The sequence below is a fragment of the Chiloscyllium punctatum genome, chromosome 24 (assembly GCF_047496795.1).
Source record: "Chiloscyllium punctatum isolate Juve2018m chromosome 24, sChiPun1.3, whole genome shotgun sequence".
In the NCBI taxonomy this organism is placed as follows: Eukaryota; Metazoa; Chordata; class Chondrichthyes; order Orectolobiformes; family Hemiscylliidae; genus Chiloscyllium; species Chiloscyllium punctatum.
In genome coordinates this window covers 85,747,682-85,760,837 of record NC_092762.1, presented here as the reverse complement: position 1 = coordinate 85,760,837, position 13,156 = coordinate 85,747,682, and the positions used below count along the sequence as shown (strand labels likewise).

The 13,156-nt window shown below is 44.3% G+C and overlaps 1 protein-coding gene across 2 annotated transcripts in view; it reads left to right on the top strand.

Moving 5' to 3' along the window:
- Positions 1 to 11,194, top strand: part of arrdc2 (arrestin domain containing 2) — a 32,172-nt gene extending 20,978 nt beyond the window's left edge. For both annotated transcript variants that reach the window (XM_072594388.1, XM_072594387.1), the window contains exons 2-8: positions 3,055 to 3,124; positions 3,790 to 3,937; positions 4,716 to 4,818; positions 5,702 to 5,958; positions 6,268 to 6,430; positions 7,733 to 7,896; positions 8,562 to 11,194. In XM_072594388.1, the coding sequence (XP_072450489.1) occupies positions 3,055 to 3,124; positions 3,790 to 3,937; positions 4,716 to 4,818; positions 5,702 to 5,958; positions 6,268 to 6,430; positions 7,733 to 7,896; positions 8,562 to 8,615 (959 nt within the window). In that variant the 3' untranslated portion in view covers positions 8,616 to 11,194. The remainder of the gene's footprint in view (positions 1 to 3,054; positions 3,125 to 3,789; positions 3,938 to 4,715; positions 4,819 to 5,701; positions 5,959 to 6,267; positions 6,431 to 7,732; positions 7,897 to 8,561) is intronic.
- The last annotated feature ends 1,962 nt before the right edge of the window (positions 11,195 to 13,156 follow it).

Here is a 13,156-nt window from a genome sequence, read left to right as displayed (position 1 = left end):
AATTGTAACATTAGCTTAATTGTTTCAAATCTGTTTACTAGCCTACAAAATAACACATTTATAACATGATAATTATCATTTTCTCTGTTTTGTCCAGTTTGCTTTATAGATTAAAGAAACTGATAAACTAACCCATGAATTTAGATAGAAACTAGACCATCATCCTTGGCTCCAATGATCTGTAGGTTGGGGTAATCTGGATGATGAGGAAAGTGAACTGTTTGTCTGTATATATTGAGCAACATGTAAGGACATGTCTCTGGCTGCCCAGGTTTTGTTTTTAATATCAGTTTCACAATTAGTCATTGTGTAAACTCTGAAGGGCAATATATTTTAAAACTTATTTTGTTTGTCCCTTGCCTCAGCTGATTTTATCATACAGTAGGTCTGTGATTTAACACTTTCTCTTCTGCATTGTGGTTGGTGTTGATAGTAACTGACCTGTCCCCTCCATCCCACACTCTCCCCAGCATTGTCCAGACTATGGTAAACCAATCCATTGCAGAAAGTAACTTCTTGACTAGGATCTTACTGATCCAGGACAGTCCATCGTACAGAGTGCTTACAAATTCACAAAACCTGCCCCACATCAATTCCCCTGCCCACGGACACACACACACACGTGTCACAAAACTCTTGCGGCTAATCCATTCCCCTCTGTTGCTGCAAACCTCCCTATCCAGGTGGTGTCTGTAAAGATGGTTACCACTGGTGCCTGTGCAGTCTCTCCAAATGTTAACCTGAGAATCCTTGTGCTGTTTCGCACTGGCCTCCTGGGGAAGATGCAGAGGTACAAAAACAATGATGTCATCTCCTGGCCAGACTGGTAATCAACCTGTGAATCCTTCCCATTGCTTCACTCTTTGGGGGAGGGGGGGGAACAGAGCACAGCAAAGTGAAAACAAACAGATGACATCATATGCATCACGCATCCCGAAACTCTTCAGACCCTAGAGTTGAATGGGAAGGAGGAAATTCCACTGGGGGCTGTTCCACCTGTTCTGACACCAGACACTTCCCCGGCGATTGATTGAAGGAACTCAGTTGGCTTCAGGTTGTGGGGATTTGTGATGAAAGGGGGAAGAAGTTAGTAGTGATTATGAGTAATCTATTAACTTAATCCTGAGCACTACATAGAAACAGAAGATGGCCATTCAGCCCCTCAAGCTTGACCATGGCTGGTCTGTCTGTACCTTGACTCCATTTATCTACCTTGGTCACATTAATCTTGGCAAACTTGCTCAGTAAAACCCATCAATTCTGAAACTTTTCATTGACCACTAGCTTCACCAGTGTTTTGTTGGGGGGAAAGAGTTCTAGATTTACAGTCGTCTTTATCATGTAGTCTTCCTTTCATTACTCCTGAGCAATTTTCACGTTCTGCCTCTTCTCTCACTCCCACTGGAGGTAACCTCACTTACCCATCATCTACAACACACTGAACGACAGCAGGATCACTAACTTTGATGCCTCAGAGTAGCAAGGTTAAAACTACAATCCCAGTTTACATGCTGTCAAGGAACCCTCGATGCTCCTCAAAGCAATTTCACCCCTTTATCTTCTCTCCGAAACACTCTTCGATGTTGAAGCCAACATTTTTATTAATTCCAGCCATGGTTAAATTCATTTCTTCCTTTGGTCCATGTTCAGGCTTCTAGAACCCAAACTGCGGAAGTTGCCTAACTACTGCTCCTTGATTCCCATCACCTTCCATAAAGCTCCTTTTATAGCATGGTATCCTTCACCTGTTTCCTTGATTGAAGGTGATAAACACCTTGTGTGATTTGAAACCAACTTCTTGCTTGTTTGTGTCTTTGACATTTGAGAAGCAGCCCATTGGCTATTCCCAGCAATTGCTTGGTCCACTACAGTCCAGCACTAATTACTGTCACACCAATGACCTTCAAACCCTGCGGGATGTGGGTGGTTAACCAACCCACCAAGGAGACCGTCTTAAGGTCTTACTAGAAGAGAAACAAAATAGTGATTGACCCATTACTGGTGGGACCCACCTTATTACAGTATTTCTCATGTAAGGTGTGGATTGAGCTTTGAAGAGGAGGTTTGAAAAGTTGGCACCTGGCTTGGTTGGAGTTCAAAAATTTCTACTAATTGCATCAGCTCTGTTGTTAATTTGAATGGAAATTGTTGGTGCAATCAAATTCCATCACTGTGAACAGGCATGTTTCTTTCCCAAAATCCCCACTATTCCAACTGGGAAAGATGGGATAGGGTTTGAGCAGCAGGGGAGAATAGGTGGGTTGGGGCAGTGGTTAGGCCACACAGTGATGGTATATGTTTTTATATAATTCAGTGATCAGATTAAATTTCTATTAAGTTGGGCAGCTGGCGGTTTTACCTAGTTACATAAGGCCATGTGTATTCTCATTTCCTCCCTTGGTGATGATATTTGGACAAAAGCATCTATTTGAAGTAGTGGGTTCCATTTGAGACTCTGGGACATATAGCTGTTTCACAACCTCCTCAAATGTTTCATAACCAGTAAAACAGTTCCCTGAAGTCCCTGTTGTCATGCAGGAAGTGCAGCTACCAATTAGCTCACAGCAAGCTCTGCAAACAGCAATGTGCTAAAGATCTGCCATTCTGTATTGGTGATTGGTGTCAAATATTGGTTAGGATGCTGGAGAAAATCTCTCAATGGTTCTTCCAGAAAGTTCCATGGGATCTTTTCCATCCATCTCAAAGTAGGGAAGTGACCTCTGCTTATATTTCATCCAAACAAAACCAGCTTCAGCAGCGCAGCATTCCCACTGTTCTGCACTGGGGTTGTTTGAGCCCACAACCTTTGTGAGGGGAGAAGTTTACTCATGAGTGTGAATTTGTATGTCTATCTCTCTTTCCCCCCCCCCCCCTTTGACAGGGTGGTTTCAGCTCAGTTAGTCTGTGTAATAGTGTGAGATGTGCCCTTTTGGTTATTTTTCAAGCTGTCTTTCATCAGTAGCCTTATTCCACAAGCGCTCAAACCAACTAACCAGGTGGTGATATGGAGGCGTGTGAACCATTGTTTTTGATGGACTGTCTCTTCCTTTTCAGATAACGGGGACATCACCCTTCTCCCTGCTGGTCGCCATGAGTTTCCCTTCAGCTTCCAACTCCCTGAAGAGTAAGTACCTTGATTCCTCACACATGTAGAGAGTATATATCTTGGGACAATTGCTTCTTTGTAGAGCCTGTCTATAGATCCCTGACCTGGAGTTGCTAATGTAGATTAAAGCCTTTTCCAAGAAGGTCTAGGATGGAACCTTGTCTTGTTCCATTCATTGGATCCTATCAGATTTCATTACTGATTTCTGGGTTAATAAAGTGTGATTTGACGACACTAAAAGCCCACAATAAGTTCAAACGTTGTTCAGAAAAAAATCTGAGTTGAGTCCAAAATTAGCTGTTCAAATTTGACTTGGTCCTACAGTGGGTTTTCAAACTTGTGGATTGATGGTGGAAGTGAGTTGTATGGATCCTCAAGAGAAAACAGAAAGTGGCTTACAAAAATGCTGGAAAATGAGATTAGAGCGGAGGGGATGTTTAATGACCAGCGTGGGTGTGATGGGCTGAAGGGCATCTTTCCGTGCTGTAAAAACTCTAACTATCTATGGCTCTCCGATGCAGTGATGGTGAGGATGAGTAGAAATGTGAACTGTAGCAGGAGCAGCATGCAAAAAAGTTGACGTACCCATTGTAAGAAGCAAGCACTGCTCAGGAGAAAGGGTTTCTGTTTGTAATCCTTCAGCTGGTGCTAACGTGCAGCTTTTGTTATTTCCCATCGTGTAGGAACCTGGTGACTTCCTTTGAGGGGAAGCATGGCAGTGTACGCTACTGGGTTAAAGTCAAACTTCACCGTCCTTGGGCCACCGTGAAGAAAATCAAGCGGGAATTCACAGTTATTGAGCCCATCGACATCAACACACCATCATTACTGGTAAGAGTACCATCACCATTGGAGATTGGGAGTCCAGCTCACTGCGCCTATCTTGTCCTTATCCCAAGGAATACAAAAGGGGAAGGAAGTGATGTTAGTTAGAGGTCAGTATATACTCCATTTGGAGTAACCTATCAGTGATGGACAGCTCATGATGACCATCCTTCCTACTGCAAGGGAGGGTAGGAAAGAAGTCTCTGCATGTTGCTGAGATCCCAGTGAAGTAATGAAAGCTAACTGGCCCAATTCTGGAAAGGGAGATTCTGCCCCATGCACCACGCAAGACAATACCCTTCCTTCTGGAGTGGATACATCACGGATTTTCCCAAATCACTCTGACTCACCCAGGGTCCTCCTGCAGCACCTTCTGACCCCATGACCACTTCCATCCCCCATGACAAGGGCAACAGATACATGGGGAAACCATCACCTCCAAATTCCCCTCCAAACCACTTGCCATCCAGACTTGGAAATCGATTGCCATTTCTTCAGTGTCAAGATCCTGGAATTCCCTCCCTTCGGACATTGTGGGCATCCCTGTCACCACCACCTGCAGGGCTATTTGGGATGAGCAGTAAATGCTGGTCTGACCAGCAATGCCCACATCCCATGAATGAAATAAAAAGATAGATATTCTGGGCTAAAAGGGTTAAATAAGTTGTTAGACACATACTTCCCTTGAGTGACCAATGGGTTTGGTTCACAGTCTGAATTTACAGACAGAGTTACCTTGTTGTATTTCCTATTCCTTAAGGTTCTTACCTTTTCCTCCCACTAGGCTCCCCAAGCTGGCACAAAGGAGAAGTTGGCTCGGGTCTGGTACTGTAACTTAGGTCATGTGTCACTGACCGCAAAGATTGACCGGAAAGGCTACACACCAGGTAACAGGATTTTCATAAGCATCCTCGCTCAATAAAAGACCGTATTTTATATCGTACCTTTCCTGACCTTGGGCAAGTCTCAGTTGATTAGGTGGTTTTGAAGTGTGGTCAGTATTGTAATGCAGGGAGCACCGCATCAAATTTGGATTTGGACAAACCAAGAGACCACATACAGATTGTAATCTCAATGAATTCTCAATGATTTTTGTTTCAAAGATAAATAGTGGCCAGAGCACTAGGAAGGAGCTGCCTACTTTATTCCAAAATAGTTGCCTTTGACCTTTTACATCCAGCTCTGATTTAGCCGAATGGTTTCAGAGTTTAATAACGAGATGTTTAAAATAACAAAGGACTTTGTATTGATTTGATGCAGGAAACCATTTTCTGCAGTTGATAGGGGGACGGGGGGGTGGGTGAGTTTAAGTTAAAGGGGTCTCGTCTTCAATTTGTTGGCAACTCATTCAGCAGTGGATACTGTGAGCTTTCGAGACAGACTTGAGATGATCGTTGTGTGATAGTATCAAGGTTATGGAGCAGCGGCAGTTTAACAGGATTTAGATACATGTCAGCCTTGGTCTGATGGAATGTTTGAGATACTGAACATCCTGCTACAGTGTCCACCGTGCTGTGGAACTGGTTTTAATAAAAATGGAAAGGTGCAGTGATGAGTTTGAAGAGCAACAATTTTAGCCTCAGCCACCCCCTCAGGAGACCAGTGGGGATTGGGGGCAATGCTGGTTTGTATCATCAATTCAATGTTGCACACTGGAGTGACAGAGCATGGTGCTCTACCAGTGGGGCCAGTGTTACACTGAGCTGGGTTAAAACCGTGTAGGACTGGTGCTTTGTGACTGTAACCCCCCCCCTCCTCTTGTCTCTTCAGGAGAAGTGATCCCCATCTTCGCTGAAGTTGATAACTGCTGTTCCCGCACAGTGACCCCTAAAGCGGCCATCATCCAAATACAGACGTTCATCGCTCGGGGCACGATGAAGCAGAAGAGGGCGGTGGTGGCAACGTTGCAAGGCGAGGGTGTGGCCCCCAGAAAGAGGGGGTCATGGCACGGCCGCCCCCTGAAGATTCCCCCTGTGTCACCCTCGCTCCTGCAGTGCCGCGTGATTCGGGTGGAATACATCCTCCGGGTAAGTTGACCCACAGGTTAGCCGCTGCCGTCTTGGTGGGGGAGGGGGGGGTGTTGAGGGTAGGGCAGGGTCACGGCTGAGGGTATTGGGGGATGGGATGGGGGCAGGGTAGTGGGGGGCAAGTCAAAGAGACGGTGGAAAGTGCAGGGAGAACATGTGAGAGAGAGAGAGACAATGGGGAAATGGTGGTGGGAGTAAATGAAAGCACAAGAGAATGAGGAAGGTTGCATGCAGATGGTAGCCTAAGAATCCTTTCTTGACCGAAGCATTTTCTAAGTGGACAACTTGTTGTTTTTTGGAACTTTTTAGGTTTATGTTGAGATCCCGGGAACATCGAAACTGTCCTTGGAGTTGCCCCTCGTCATTGGCACAATTCCCCTCCATCCATTTGGCAGCCGTTCGTCCAGCGTTGGAAGTCAGTACAGTATGGAGATAGACTGGCTACGTCTCAGCATCCCCGAGAGACCAGAACGTAAGCAATCCCTCCCACTGCCACCCCCCTCTGTCTGTCTGTACCAGGCCCATAGCAGTAAGACTCTGGGTGTATAACCCTGGCCCATTGTTTCCTGTGTGTTTTATGGTTGCATTGATGAGGCTTGCAATTTTGATTTTAAATTTATCCCTTCACAACACGTGGCCATTTCTGGCTAAGCCATCCCTAATTGCCCTTGAAGGTGGTGGCGAGAGCTGTCTTCCTGAGCCGTGTGCTGTAGGTAGACCCACAATGCCATTGGGGAGGGAATTCCAGGATGTTGATCCAGTGATGATGGGATGTGGGCATCTCTGGCTGGGCCAGCCTTTATTGCCCATTCCTAGTTGCCCCTTGAGAAGGTGGGGGTGAGCTGCAGTCTGTGTGCTGAGAGTTGACGCACAATGCCTTTAGGGAGGGACTTCCAAGATTTTGACCCAGCGACATTGAAGGAACTGCAGTAATATTTTCAAGTCAAGAAGGTGAGAGGCTCGGAGGGGAACTTGCAGGGGGTGGTATTCCCATGTATCTGCTGCCCTTATCCTTCCCGATGGAAGTGGTCGTGGGTTGGAAAGTGCTGTTGAAGGGTGTGTATTTTGTAGAGTACGCATTGCTGCCGCTCCAGAGCGATGGAGGTGGAGGGATCAGGTGTTTGAAGATGTAAATGTGGTGCCAATGAAGTGGGTGCCTTTGACCTGGATGGTGTCAAACATCTTGAGTATCTGAGCTGTACTCAACCAGGCCATGTCCTTCAGCATTGAATGGGTTCATCGAATGGAGTTATCTTCGGGTCATTAAAGGAGAAGATAGGGTAGACTGCGAAACTGAGAACCAGTTCCCTCAGCTGGTGGGGGCTAGACCAGAACAAGGTGGGGGTCAGGCTGAGTGAAGAGACAGAACTTTAAAATACTAGCCAAGCTATTTGGGGGTGGGGGGTTGGTGATGTCAGGAAGCATTCCCCTCCCTCCCAGAAAAAAAACCTGTGGTGGCCAGGATGAAGTTGAAAATGACAGAATTGAGGTTGCTGGATTTTCGCTGGGTTGGAGATTATGGAACCAAATCAGCAATAATCAAACCAAGTGGGGTTCTGGTCTGGGGGCAGCGAGTGGGGGCTACTCTAAATCAGCAGCTGCCCCCCATATCACCTACAAGCTGTCACTCCTAACTTCCATAACACTGCATTGCGCATCTCTTGGTGTCAGACTGAGAGGGCATTGTCTTTAAACATTTACCAAGTTTTACCTTTTGTTAATTACCATCATGACTTTCTACGTATATCCTAATGTTGGTTTCATTGTATTTCAGCACCCCCTGATTATTTGGAGGTGGTTTCTGAGGAACAAGCTGAGCGGACTGACCAAGCACTATCCCTCCCAGAGGATGAAGAAGCCCTCGATCAAGTGCTAGAGCGTCCTTTCTTTGCCTATGTACAGGAGTTCCGCTTTCGACCCCCACCCATTTACTCTGAGGTAAGGTTGTGCACATGTAGCCTTTAAAACACCTTACAACCCAGAAACAGGCCATTCTGTTTTGTACTGTACATGAGCATCCTCTTGACCTCCTTCAACTCCCCCTTTCTTTTTATTTCCTTCTGTTTCAATTGTCCAACTTCCCCGTTCAATGTATCTGTTATTCAACTCAACCCCATTCTCCCTGCTCTCTGTAAAGCTGTATCCCCTGAATTCCCTGTTGAATTTGTTAATGACGATTTTATGTTTATTGTCCCAAGGTCTGTACAAATATCTTCTGTAAATCTTCCCCAACAATGCACTGACACAATCTTAAATTTCACCATCAGATCACACCTCAATCTTTTTAGTGAAATAGAATCCCAGCTTTTAATTCCTGCTGCTATTTATGAACTCTTCAGTCCAATATCATTCTAGTAAATCCTTGTTGAACCTTTCCCAGTGCTACTGTCTTCTGGACACCATAATTGTCTTCATCCCAAATGCAACCACAATTCCATACAAGTTAACTATAATCTCCCCTATTTTTCAATTCTGTCTCTGTGTGAATGAAGTCCAGTGTTCTTTTTATTTAATGTTCTTGATAGCCTACTTCTTGTTTCTAAATGTTGCAAATTCTCTGGAGCCTACTCTCATTTCTGTTCTTGTTTGTTTTGTCTCTTCAGATTGATCCTCATCCTCCGAGATCAGACATGCGGCCGCGATGTATGACCTGTTGAAGAATTCACTGCAGCATGCAACAGAAAGCTTTTTTTAAAAAAAAAGAGAAAAGTGAGATTTTAAAACCGGTTAAAGGGCCTTGGGATAGTTCCTGGGCACCTTGAAAGCAAACTCGGGATATTGCTGTCTGCAGAGGAACAAGACCATCCTGTGTCCAGGGAGAGCGTCCTCTGACTTCAGCGGCGATGGTGAGAGTCAGATTGGGATCCACAGCTACCTTTCTGCCTCTCGTGGAACTGTTTTGCTGTCTCCCTTTGTTTGCTCGTTTCTACTGAACTTAACATCTCATCGAAAGGTTTTGCGTGACTACTGCCTGTAGCAGACCCAGTGAGTGATGTGACCGCAGGAGAGGGTGGGTGGAGGGGTGTTCTGTGTAAAGGGGCACGGGCTGTAGCTGAATGAGCTCAACCCTCTCTCCCTCATCTCCATGTGAACCAAGCATTCACCTTGCTGGAGCACTCTATCAATCATCTTGTATTTCCAACGTGCGGACTGGGCGCTGAATGTGTTGGAATTTGTGGGAGGAGCAAGTGTTACTGTCTGGCTGTCAGCGTGTGCTCGTGTTCCGGGGCTAGACGACCAACCCGGTTTAACCAGTCAGCGTTTTGAGAGTTTGCACGGGGTTCGGTTGGGTCCCAGTCTGTCAGGTGTACTCCCTCACACTAAGTTGGATCTGTATTATAATTACAACCCCTCCCAATGATCGCAGTATACCAACAGAGAAATGTGGGATCAAGCGTTGGAGCTGAAACACTGTTGGGTGTGAGAGGTTGGGCTTCTAGGGAAGAGGTAAGAAATGCTGTGAAAACGTTGTTTAATTCCTCTGTGTTGCGATAACCTCTAGTCCCGATTCCAAGAAACCCTTCTGAAGTGTCAGACCCCCTCTGGTTGTGGGGAAATGTCTTTCAGAATACCCTGAGCTTAAGGGCAGTTGTGCAAAACTGACTTCTTTCACCACTATGATCAATAATTATTTCTAATAACTTTTTATATTGTTTTAAAACTGGATGTCCTAAAGGTTTTTCCCCAGGTAAATGTATGTAGAATGAATCAGGAGGAGGAGGGTAGGGTAGACAATTGGCTGGCAAAATGGAATTAGCAAAGGTTTTTAAGAAGCGATAGGTGGAGAAGCAGAGTGAGGGATTGGGGAAGGAATGAGAGAGAAAGAGAGAGAGAGGTGAAATTGCATAAGATATCAATGAGCAGAGCAATGACAATTCATGCAACCCCCATGAAAAGGATCTGTAGAAAGGTAATGAGTGATTTTTCTCTGCCTAAGTTGCACATAAACTGTTTTCTTTGAAAATGGGTGAGGACAGAGAGATTACAGTGTTAATGATCTAACTTCCAATGTTATGAAGTTGTTTCCATATGTGACCCAGATAGTAGGTTTCAGGGACTTGGTGCTTTAGAAGGCAACCTTTTCTTTCTCTCAATTTCTTCCATTAATTGAAGAAAGAATACCATCAGCAACCTGCATTTCCGTAGCACCTTTCTAAGTAATTAAGCATTCCAAGGTGCTTTGCATCTGTGTAAGGAGGTTAGTTCAATCAAAGGGGTACGCTGTAAGGAGCAATTTAAGGAACATGGGTATGTTTGAGGAGGACAGTGAGGTGGAAAGGTTTAGGGAGGGATTTCCAGAGTCTACGGTCGAAGCAACTGAAAGTATCCTCGCCATTGGTGGACCGATTAAAATTGAGACGGCTGAAGAGGCCGGAACTGTAGGAATGTGGGAATCTGGAATGTTGTAGAAGGGTATAGGGATAGTAAAGAGTGTGGTCGTGAAATATATAGAAAAGACGACTGAGGGTTATAAAGACCCAAGTTGCGCTTAAAATAGAGGCATTGTAGGTCAGTGAGCACAGGGAGCTGGTAGGTGAATAAAACCTTGTGTGATTTAGGATGACCAATAAGCAGAGTTTTGAATGACAGGTATACGGGGAGTCTGCTGACATTGTACATTAGTTTTTGATATCTTGCATAATTGACTTGACAGAAGAAAGGTTGCTACTTAAAGATCTGCAATAACTTAATAGATTGATGTAGTAATAGGTCAGGGATGAGTATAGCATCACCAGCTCTCTTGGATTGTCCTGGAGTCTTATCAATTTAATACCCAAGCAACCACATGATCAAAACTTTGGGAAGATCTATCAATGCATTCAAACATTCATGTTTTAAAACATTGATTATTACAGATGGCTTTACAAAGCTCCTGGTTACATGCTGTCCAGTTAGGGGTTAGCAAGAAGGTTATTTACTACTGCTTAGCTGGGGAAGGTTGGGGCACCATGGGAATGGACACCTCAGACAGCCCATAATGGGAAAGTGGGGCATAGACTGGTGGAAATGTGTCCAAACATCCAGGAATGTACCCAGCCTGAGTTGGCAACCCCTAGGTTTGTGGAGAGTTTTGAGCAATGCTTCTGGTTATCAATGGAAGAAGATTGGAATAAAATCTGTCTTCGTTGTGTGTATAAAATCCTACACATGTTTCAGACTGTTAAATTGTCTTTTTTTTTAAAAAAAAAGATATTTTTGTATTTTTTTCTTTACAATAAAATATCAGATTATCCTAGTGATTTTGGTCTTTTATTATAAAATAGTACAATGTGTGTAAGTCTGGTTGTTCTCAAAGTATTCTCTTCCTAGTTCACTTTGGGACATAGGCATCTAGTATGGTCCTAAATCCCAAAGGGATGGATTCCCAATCTTGACCTTGATGAGATGGCTATAATCTCCACCTAAATCAGTCCAATGGCTGGATTTATATAAAGAATGAAATGAAACTCCTCTCTTGATCGCTCTGATTCTCCTTCCTGTTCAATAACGATATGTTTGCTCACCTTTGTTTCTAATGATCTCTGTAGTTGGACATCTCACTGACCCATGCCCTTGCCCTTGTTTGCACAGTGTGGGCAGTGTGTTAGCAACTGTGACCCTTCCACCCAACAAAGATCAAATCTAGGAACACGCAGCCCCTGTTGACCTCTATCCATCTGACCATTGCTGTCTTACACTTTAACTCCATTTACCCTCTGTTGGTTTGTTTTGATTCTCCCCCTACCAAAAAAAATCATCTATGTCCATTGTGAAAATCTTAATTTACACTCTAACTTTTTGTTGGGGGGGGGGGGGGGGGAAGCAGGGTGTGAAACTCAAGCTTTCCTACAATTTTGTGTTTACATCAGTTTGTGATAGGTCTCTGCTCTCCCTGTAACATCAGCAGACATGGTGGTTACTCTGGTTGGCTTTTGTAAGTTAGTGAGGATAGGTATTTTGTTTCTGCAGAACCACCTGATGCCACAATTATTGGAATGACATTTTTAACGAAAGCTCAAATTTACAGTTTCTTCTACTGTGTCGTGCAGCATTTTGTGATGTTCCTGCAGTCACCATCATCATGTGGGAAACACTGGCAGTCCCTGCACAGCAAGATCCCACAAGAATCCAATAATTTGCTCTTGGTGATGATTTGTCCAGATCACTGAGGATGGCTCAATTAATCTTGAAGATAGCGCCCTGGCCTCTTTCACATCCACCTGAGAGAGTTGGCAAAGGCTTAGTTTAATATTTCCCCCAGTGGATAGTGCAGCACTCCCTCAGTATAGCTTGCAATTACACGTTTAAGTTTCCAGAGTAGGATTTAAACCAACAATCACCTGCCACAGAGGCAAAGATTCTCACAAATGAGCCACAGCCAACACTAACAGGGAGCAGAGAGAAGAGGCATGGTGTTTCCTGCATTTAGTGAATCATTGATCACCTCTGAAAAGGTTGACTTTGCAACATGCAGTTTCTGCAATGGGTTATTCATCCCTATTTTTCAGAAAGAGAAAGAAAAATATTTCAGCGTGTCTGTCAAGTTCCTGTAATACTGTACTTGGCATTGAAGGAATGTACAGAAAGTTCCTTTTAGCTTTTTGTAATTTGAGAGTTCAGTCATAAATAGTTCTTCACATTAATAACAAGCTTTGCCTTGGTTTTCAAATCTTTCCCTCATTGTCTCTAGTCTCCACCCCAACACCCTTTCAAGATCCATGACACAATCTCAAAGGGGAAGACCAAAAGTCAATTTATTTTTACTCGCAAGGTGTGGAATCTTTGGAATTCTCTCCCACCAGAGCTCATTCCCTGAGTATGCTTAAAGTAGAGAAAATGCTAATGACGGAAAGGGATATGGGGATAGTGTGTGAAGAAATGGATGATCAGCCATGATTGTATTGAATACAGGAGCAGACTCAATGGACTGAATGGCCTACTCCTATGCGACTCTATCTGGAGTCATAAACATCCCAGATTTGATCCCCTTCCACTTCAGCTGGTAAGACACTAAGTTCAGGAACTCCCTCCCTCTCTCCTCCTGTAAGACACTCCTCAGAATCTACCTCTTTAATCATCCTGCATGACGCCTCTCCTAATATCTCATAGCTCAACAGATGGGCGCTGAAGGAAGCCACTTAGCACCTTGAAGCTGTTCTCCATTTGGTGAGATCGTGGTTGATTCCTGACACAACTCAATTAGTTTAATAATACTTTG